General features: G+C 38.7%; 2 protein-coding genes across 2 annotated transcripts; one reads left to right on the top strand and one right to left on the bottom strand.

The window, feature by feature from the left end:
* Positions 1-598: 598 nt before the first annotated feature.
* On the bottom strand, positions 599-6,397 carry cdca8 (cell division cycle associated 8). The gene is made up of 11 exons (XM_042506808.1): positions 6,321-6,397; positions 5,922-6,014; positions 4,295-4,423; positions 4,105-4,145; positions 3,913-3,988; positions 3,654-3,712; positions 3,460-3,542; positions 3,262-3,360; positions 1,857-1,986; positions 1,547-1,633; positions 599-1,313 (listed from the first exon to the last, which is right to left on the bottom strand). The coding sequence occupies exons 2-11, from the start codon at positions 6,010-6,012 to the stop codon at positions 1,278-1,280; spliced, it is 831 nt and encodes a 276-aa protein (XP_042362742.1). The 5' UTR covers positions 6,013-6,014; positions 6,321-6,397; the 3' UTR covers positions 599-1,277.
* A 119-nt stretch (positions 6,398-6,516) lies between these two features.
* On the top strand, positions 6,517-9,069 carry c19h1orf109 (c19h1orf109 homolog (H. sapiens)). The gene is made up of 4 exons (XM_042506878.1): positions 6,517-6,972; positions 7,765-7,944; positions 8,027-8,145; positions 8,654-9,069. The coding sequence occupies exons 1-4, from the start codon at positions 6,704-6,706 to the stop codon at positions 8,692-8,694; spliced, it is 609 nt and encodes a 202-aa protein (XP_042362812.1). The 5' UTR covers positions 6,517-6,703; the 3' UTR covers positions 8,695-9,069.

Below are 9,069 nucleotides of genomic sequence, written 5' to 3'. Positions count from 1 at the left end.
GTTTGTTTTTAAATTGCTTTGTGCATTCAGATGGAGTCAGATGACAGTAATCAGTGACTTAAAATTCAATGCTTTTTAGGATCTTTTCAAAAATGATTTAACCAAAATTAAGATGGACTTTTGGAGAAATCGTCTTTATTCAAGCATTACAGGTCAACGTAACGTTAAGTATGCAGGAATATAGTTGTTGGTGTGGTAAATAAATAGGGAGGATTTGTGGAGGGGTGATGGTTCACCTTTGAAAGGAGACAATCGGAGTTTGAGCCATGGACATGGAGCTGCTTCACAAGCGAGTAGGTTTACGTTATTTGTTTGTTTGTATATGTGTCTATGTATTGTTTGCTGTTTTCATCAAGGATCACTTTGGACATTGTATTAATGCTTTTTCATGCTATCCTCTGGGAGATTTCCGTCATGATGCTTCTTGAGTCCTTATGCTTTTGAATTTCAAATAAAAATAAAATAAAATAGGCCTAGTATTAAATAAATTTAATTTAAGACATAAGACTTTTTAAATACCTGTAGACACCCTGCCCAATTACTAATCCACTCTTTCCATCCAGCACACTGCAATCCCAAATAAACCATAACACAGATGTAAAGCTGTGGTGAAAATCGTTTATCAGTTTGGCAGACAGAGTGATCTATGTACACAGAGGACTATTGATTCACACAAAAAAGTAAGATTAGAGTGTACTTACAGATCAAAGAATGAACAGTAAATCATATTTGCAGAGTGCAGCTCTGTCAATTAACTGTCTGAGAGGGCATGCACAACAGCTAATACCCAAACTTTACAAGTCTGACTGGACAACAGGAGTGAAAGACCACAAAAAAACCTAAATGAGACAAACAGGCAGAATTCCAGCAAAGATTACGCCTAAAGCTACAAAAGCAGGAGGTGACACCCAATAAAAATGAAAAGGTTAATTAGGTCGGGCTGTTAACTCGACTCTTACAAAAGTAAATTAATGAAACAGTAGTATATGGTAAAATACATTTCAACAACATTTATACATTTGACAGTTTTCATTAACTGGATAAATTCCAGTAAATGTGTTGATTTTTTTCTTTAAATCAACACATTTACTAGAATTTATCCAGTAAAACAGAGCACTGACAAAACATGGTTTTTATAAAACCTGTGTATGTTACATCTTTTAAAATCTCCCCTATCAGTAAAAAAAAAAACAGAACCAGCCAGAGAGGAGGTGAAGCTTTGAAATAAGGATAAAATTTCTTAAAAGTAATGTACAAGTCAGCAGCAGACGGTCGGGTCACTCTGATGTTCCACACAGGGTTGTGAGCCGATTCTGTCAACAAGAAAAAACAAGCAAAAAACAATGAGAATAAAAGCACATACAAATATTTCACATCTGATAAACTGAATAGGCTGAGTCATGGTTATATAGCCGCATGTTGGCGTGGCTTAAGTTATGTTTTTGTGTTTTCATTTTGATTTGCATGATATGTTTTTAACAAGGTGTGTTAGGCCTGAATCTAGGAAAACAGGTCCATAGTGACACTACAGGGGTGATAAATATACCTGCAGCAGCCGAATGCTCTTCAGAGCAGTTTCGTCCAGTAGAGACAGATCCACTGAGTCCATCTGACTGGCCAACAGCTGAATGCTCTGGATAAAAACATTTCAAAACATTTAGTTAGCAAATTACAGCGCATTTTGCACAATTCATATAATACATAAAACAGTGGTTTAATCAAAAATAAATACAGGAATAACACAGAGATAAATTACTTGTTAATTCCAAGAATCTGAATATAAAGTGATTTCTATTCCAATAGAAAAATCTTAAATTAAACATTGTTCAGGAGGTTCCAGGAGTGCGCACACTCACCTCTCCGTTGCCGACCGGGACGTTGATGACAATGTCCTCATTTCCTGCTGCAATGGGCGAGCCGTTGACTGAAATGCTGTAAACCCTCTCTTTGTGGCGGGGAATCCTCACGGCGGGGGTCTTAGGCAGCCTGAGGAAATAAAGACTGAAAGGTGAGTATGATGAACCCCTCACTGTGTGTAATGTCAGTGATTTAAAGGAAGATCTGAGTGAGTAAAAACTGCACTTGATGCATCATTATAGCAGCATTTCAAATTAGTGAGACAGCCATGAAAACAAGTCTCCAGTGCTTTCATAATGAATTAAACATAAAAGATGCTAAACTCGCTTACAGATCAGATCTATAAGAACAAAAGAATGAGTGCTTTAAAGATCAGCCTGAGATCTGATGCAATAATCTGGGCATTTATTTGTCTGTTGTGTTTTCATAAAAATATGTACAACAGCACAGAGCATTACCTGTACAGGAATCTCTGCCTCGATATTAAATGCTGTATATAGCACATAAAGGCAGACGCAGATGCAAGTAGTAAATCACTGCATAAAACACACACTCGCTTACATTTCAACAGTTTACCACGTTGCTTCAAGGTTTTCATTTACTTCATTTTGGAGAAGTTAAAGGAACGGCTCCACGCTCTTTTCCGTGTCTTTTAAATTGAAACTGTTGAAACCGACATTTTTTCCCCCAAATATTTATTGCAATTTAACACAATTCTTGTTGGTTCCACGACCCTCATCTGCCTGAAGTCAATGCCAGAGTTATTTGGTGAATTTTAATTTTTTTTTTCAATGGAGATGTTAGAGATATATACGACCAATTATTTTGAGATTTTAAAATGCAACAAAAAGGGGGATTCATAGAAACCTACTTTCCACGTCCACACCATTTTTAAGACTTGTGAAAGATTGAACCAACTGATTTTTTTAGAATTTTTTGGGGCTTTTGCCTTTATTAGGGATAGAAAAGCTTAAGTGTGAAAGGGAGAGAGAGGAGGATGACATGCAGTAAAGGACAGCGGCTGGAATCAAACCCGCAGCGGCGAGGACAACGCCTCTGTACATGGAGCACCCGCTCTACCAACCGAGCTACTGGTCGCCTCTGAACTAACGTTTCTGACGTTTTAGTACTAAGACCTTATTTTTAGGTTAATGAACTTAAGGATCTGCGGGAACCCTGTTTATGGTTCTAATACATCAGGAACACAAATAATGGAGCCAACCCGTACCCCTAACAACCAGACTACCCTTCTCCAAAACTTTATTGATGCAAATTACAAAACAATATGTGCTGCATCGGTTTATAACGAAGGAGACATCTTTTGTTGCAGAAACAGGGAGAATAGTGGTTTGACTTTAACCAAAAAACGGATGCAGTGCAGCTATAATCATAATGTCTGTTTACCTTGGGTCAAAGCGCGGGGTGATGAGGGGAGTCGGGCCCATCATCAGTGAAGAGTCCAGCATACTCCTGGCAGGAGTGACCAGAGGCTTCCTGGTCGATCTGAATCCAGATAGAGACAGGATAGTATGACGTTCGGAGTCTACTGAACGTGAGGGGTAGGAAAAAGGAAGACAGAAAGAAAGACATAAAAGGTCTTACCGTCTGATGGTGCTGTTCTGCTTGCTGACTGCCAGCGCCTTCGCTCTTTTCGATGTAGTTGGCGGTTTCCTTGTTGCTTTCCCCTGAATTAAGAACAAGCAGTTAAACATCATAAAGTGTATTCAATGATGCTCTCAAACACTCTGCCGTGTTTTCTTCCTCTCATGCGCGCTCGAATGAAAATCAGCCGTTACCTTTCTTGGAGTGTTTTCATCCTCTGGACTGGATTTGGCTCCACCTTTTTTCTTTGATGCTGTGGGAGACAAAATAAATGAGATGAAATCCATTTAAAAAAAATGATTAATTACATTTTTAAGCTTAAATTCTTGATGGGATGGAAAGAATTTAATCAGTCTGTCCCGTCCAAAGTAGCATCAGTAATAGTGCGCAGTTGATGGACTTTTTAATTTATAAAGACCTAAAAAGAAAACACAAAAAGTAGTTTTAACATACTTTTCTTGACTGATTTCAGAAGGACTGTGTGGTCCTCGGCCACAACGCTCTCAACAATAGCAGCTTCCTCTTGTCTCTGTCAACAGACACACGTCAATCAAACACTAAACGAATGTTTAACACAGGACGGGCTGAAACCCGTGACACACTGAGAATCATGATATGAGATAATGAGGAATATGATCAACTCACCTTTATATTATCCACTTCTGGTGACTTTGGTTTCTCAGACTCTGCAGAAAGAGAGGGGTAAAGGCTCATTAAAATATACCCAGGACCTGCAGTTATGTCTCTATAAGGCCAGGGCAGAATGCTAAATAAATACATAAATAAAATCTGGGGCATGATTGCAATATTTGTGAGGGAGTTTGTGTCAACTCACTTAAATGTTCCAGCCAGACCATTTGTCTGACGGCCTTGGGGAGCTTAATTACTGCCATGTTGTAGCTGTTGTCAACATCTTTCAGCAGCTGGTTGATCTTCTCTTTCAGTTGTCCAACTCTGGTCTTCACTGTGAAAACAAAACATATGTTTTAGTTTAAGCTACTCAGTGGCTCATAAAGCAGTTCAAACTGGCTCACTGATAAAACAATAATATAACAGCCTGATCAATACTGCTGGTCAATTTAGCTTATTACAGACATCGGTCACAACATATATGTTGATGTTGGTTGCAATGATATCAGATTTTCTTGGTGCAATAACCATCTCACAAATTATCTAGATTTCACAGTATACTGTATAATACAATTTCTATAATAATGATCAGTGACGATGATCCTTCAAGGAATGAAAAACAATGTTTTTTTTTTTGTTTAACAAATGTTTTACATTAACTGAAACTATTTTTGAAAATTAAACTATGAGTAAAAAGTCTGACAGGTTGTCAAGAAAGAAAAACGATGTGCATGTGCAAGAGAGATTCGCCGACAGGTTACATATTACATATTGGTCAGCAACCCTAACTGACAAGTAAATTTAAAGAAACTGATGTGGAGAAAGGTCAAATCAAACACTATTGCAATTACAATTTGTCGAACCAGAGGGTACTGCTGTGTTTATTTTTCAGATGTACAATGTCAGACAATGTCAAAATCTTTAATAACCAAATTCAGGTGATCCTTTAAAAAAATCTCATAAAAAGTGCCCGGTACATGTTTCTAGGTCTTTAGGACATTTCTAGGATTTTAGGACATTTTTCAGATTTCAGGACATTCTCAGGTTTTTAGGATGTTTATAGGATTTTAGGACATAAGGCTTAGCTAGAATCTCTGTCAAGGGTTGTGGGGATCCTCCACTGACACTTTTTGATCAACAAGCTCTATTTTGATGCTGTTTTTGCACTCTGGCACATTATATATACTAAGAGTACAAAAAAATCCCAGTGTGAATAACTTTTTTTTATTGTGAATTAGAAAATGGTTGGGGGGCCACCTCAATTTGCAACCAACGTTGTAGTATCCTTCTGTTGCAGCATCCTTTCTGCTTGTATTTTTAATGGTCAAGGACACTTACACTAATATTAATAGTTTTAACTAAGACCTTTTCCCTGTCATAGTGCATTATTTTTTCCATATGTTTTTCAGGGGCCTTATTTGGCCCCCGGTAAGTTGAGTATCACTGCCTCAAAGTATGAACCTTTGCACCTCCCAGTGATAGTATTTTGCAAATTACAGTGAAAAACTACTTTAAAACCTGCATGTTATCCACATTGAAAACAGATATAGTAGTATTTTCTCTCCTTTTTAAATTGTATTTGGATTCTTTATTTGTGTCATGAACCAAAACACCAAAGCAAAATTCTACACCTTGTAGAAACTTACTTGACAATATAATAATGTCATATCTAAAACCTGTCAGGCTTTGAAAAAAAAAAAAAACATTTCAAAAGAGGCTATTTTACATCATTTACAAACTGATACTGAACCCAGCATCATATAGCAAGCTTGTCTGAGATTAGTGGTAAAGTAAATGTCTATTTGAGTCAAGAAAAAAACAACATTATTTACCTTCACTGTCGAAATCCTCCAGAAAAGCTTCCAGCTTGGCCGTCTTGGGATTGTTTTTCCGTTGCTTCGTTGTCCTTTTTCTGGGAGCCATATCTGCAATGAAAGGCGGCGAGAAAAAAAGTAAATTTTCTGAAACTTGACAGTGAAGCTACAAAGTATAGCTTTAAGACATAAGTGCAGCCAGCATTTTAAGACGAAACTGCAGGCATGCGACCGGCTGGTAAACGAGCTAACACACGTTAGCAAAGTGGCAACAGTTAATGCTAACGTCACGTATATCGCTATTTGGTCACAATTTAGCTGACTTTATCAGTTTTTTCTTACGCACAAAAATATAAGAAGACGCTTTGAGTATTTAGTTTTTACCAGTGTGGTTCATTTTTATAAACAATGACTTACTTAATTATGTTTTTTTCGGTCGGACACTCGCCTCTCTTCCTTCTTCACAAAGCCGTTTTCAAATATCTGCGCGAGGAGGGACCAGACGTGAAATCAGCCAATCAGAAAGCGCGATTACATTGCGTCACGAAAAATAGCTCTCAGCCAATCGCAGCAGCAAACGTCATTGTTTACATCAGGAGGGCGGAAATGAAACAAAGCAACATGGTAGAAATGTGATGTTAGCGGCTAACATCGCTACATTTAAAAGGGTTACAGAACTTGTATTAAAAGAGTCACTTGCTCCAAAACGGACTAAAATAATTAAAATACATATATTCGGTTTATCGCACATACGCGGTGTTGATTTTGTGGTCAACTGATGTCTAAAATCCCCACCTGAAATGTCCAAACCTGCACTTTTTTCTCTTCATCAAGCCCTGAGGAAGAGCTTCCAGAGTCTTGAGAACAATCAGAAAGTATGGACGAGTGTGTTGGCGGAGTGCAGCCCTCTGATGGCGTCTCTCGGGAACTTGGCGGAGCAGTTGCGAGCGCTTTCCAATGTCCAAATTTCCAACACACCGCTCAGAGACTTTCCTGACCTCGAGGAGCGTCTCCGTTTCAAGCTGTCACTGGCCATGGACACAGTGCTGGGTAAACTCAATGAGAAGATGTGAGTAACTGGGTAAATCGTGCAACACAAATTAAGACTGTAGAGATCACGCACAGAGAGCTATACACATTTTTTTTTTTTTTTGGCATCTTGCTTATGTGGTTGCTGGATAATCATGAATTATAACAGCAGTAATGCAGGGCCGGCTCAATCTGCTTGAGGGGCCCTGGGCAAATACTGCCCCCCCTTTCCCATTTCACCAAGATTAAAATTCAGCTTATGATGTGCACTCTGTCATGGCATTTTTTAGTGCCGTAAGCAAGTAAAACGACAGCGGCATACCCCTCTGAATCAGCATATGCCACTGAAATAAGACTGGACTACCATCTGCAAATTTTAGAAATCTGTGCTGCTGTTCATTTCTCTCACTCTCTTTGACTTTTGTACTTATCTTGTTGACTTATAGTACCATGTCATGTTCCGCTGCAGTGCACATGACTGACTAGACTATTCATAGCAACTTTATTATATTCTGCCCAGAGAGACACATTTATTTAGGAATATGCCCCATGTGAGCAGCTAAAATAATTAATGGCTTAAAATAAAATGTATTGGGGCACTGGTGGCTCAGTGGATAGAGCAGGTGCCCCATATATGGAGGCTAAGTGGCCGTGGGTTTGATTCTAGCCTTGGTTCTTTGCTGAATGTCATCCATTCTCTCGCCCTCTTTCATGCTTCACCTGTCCTATGTAATAAAGGCATAAAAATCCCCCAAAAAACCTAAAAGAAAAAAAATGATTTATTGATACATGGCTGCTTTACTATCTATCCATCCATCTCTGTGTCCCTCAGGTCTTCTCTACAGTCTGTGAAAGACTCCATCAGTAACCAGGTCTCTGCAGTCTTTCAGCTCTACGAGCAGAACAAAGACAGTCTGGATCTGCTCGCTGTGACCGAGCGCTCGGCCGTCGTCCCGTCAGTCTCTGACATGCTGGAGTGGCTGCAGGATGCCGAGCGTCACTATCGACAACAGTATCCTTTCCGTTCATTTATGCATCGGGATGAGTTTGCGTTATGATCCAGGAGTTTTTTTGCCCTCGACTCACGTGTTCAGATTTCTGAGGAGGAAGACTCTGCTGCAGACTCTGAGGGCAGATCATCTCTCCCCTTTAGAATCTGCTCCCAAAAGATGGAAATCCCTCGAGTCTCCCAGCGCAGAAGAGCGTATCACAGGTAAAGTAATAACTTCATTGTAATTCATTGTTACTCAGCTCAAATAATAACTAATCAATCGTATATACGTGATTCTCTTTTGTGCAGCAACATGAAGTTTGACAACAATATCCTTTTGTTTAGGATTCTGAAAGAAAATCAGAAGTGCCTCAAATATCTGTTATTGGAATTTGAAATATTATATCAAGACTTTTAACAAATATATTCTTCACATCAAGTATTTTTTTGATATACTTTTTCTGACTTAAAATAACTGCTAAGGGGACTGAGCTCCAGGACCAGCATACTCTATATATACGCTCTTCTTTATTCTTAAAGAACAACAAAACTTTTCTCCGACCCTGGCAAAGCCATTTGACATAATTTGGTCTAATGTCAATTTATGTAACTCGGTTAAGGACTAGCCTGGCCAAATCTGTAATGGCTGTTTTTTCATTAGCTGTCAGTGTTTGTTGTGAGGTTTCCAAAGATTTGTAAGAGAACTAATGAATTTTCTGCCGTCTTTCAGATACACTTTGCAAAGTGTCCTTCTTTATCGAGTGCCAGTGACGAGAGTAAAAGCAACATAACTGGAACTCTGACCAGCGTCTGAATCTGACTGCATTTCTATAAAGTGTCTGGAAGAGAAGAGCAGGACTGTTAAAGGAATAATGTGCACACAATCAACTTTACCTCAGGTGGACGCATTTCCTGTGGATCTTATCGAAAGGACTGGATTTTTATTTTGTCTTTTAAATGTCTTTGGGCATGTTCTTACAGGGCTTGAAATACTTTTTTTCAGTGCGTTGATGCATGTAACTTTTAAAATTATATGCACCATTTTTTTTAACTGCACCATTTGGAGTATTTATCCTTCTTTCTCAGCACTTCCAACATAGAAGCTGCCGAATCCACTAAAATAAATTCAAGTCAACTGCTGTGAAA

This window comes from Plectropomus leopardus, chromosome 18, assembly GCF_008729295.1.
Source record: "Plectropomus leopardus isolate mb chromosome 18, YSFRI_Pleo_2.0, whole genome shotgun sequence".
NCBI classification, from domain to species: domain Eukaryota; kingdom Metazoa; phylum Chordata; class Actinopteri; order Perciformes; family Serranidae; genus Plectropomus; species Plectropomus leopardus.
The sequence above is the reverse complement of the archived record's forward strand: the minus strand, read 5'-3'. Positions and strand labels throughout refer to the sequence as shown.

Coding starts and splice junctions, on each gene's coding strand:
- cdca8 (XM_042506808.1), bottom strand. CDS start 6,012: ATGGCTCCCAGAAAAAGGACAACGAAGCAACGGAAAAACAATCCCAAG. Junction 3,361..3,459: donor CAGAACAGCACCATCAGACG/GTAAGACCTTTT, acceptor ATCTGGATTCAG/ATCGACCAGGAAGCCTCTGG. Junction 1,634..1,856: donor TCCCGGTCGGCAACGGAGAG/GTGAGTGTGCGC, acceptor GTTTTTATCCAG/AGCATTCAGCTGTTGGCCAG.
- c19h1orf109 (XM_042506878.1), top strand. CDS start 6,704: ATGTCCAAACCTGCACTTTTTTCTCTTCATCAAGCCCTGAGGAAGAGC. Junction 7,945..8,026: donor GAGCGTCACTATCGACAACA/GTATCCTTTCCG, acceptor TCACGTGTTCAG/ATTTCTGAGGAGGAAGACTC. Junction 8,146..8,653: donor CGCAGAAGAGCGTATCACAG/GTAAAGTAATAA, acceptor GCCGTCTTTCAG/ATACACTTTGCAAAGTGTCC.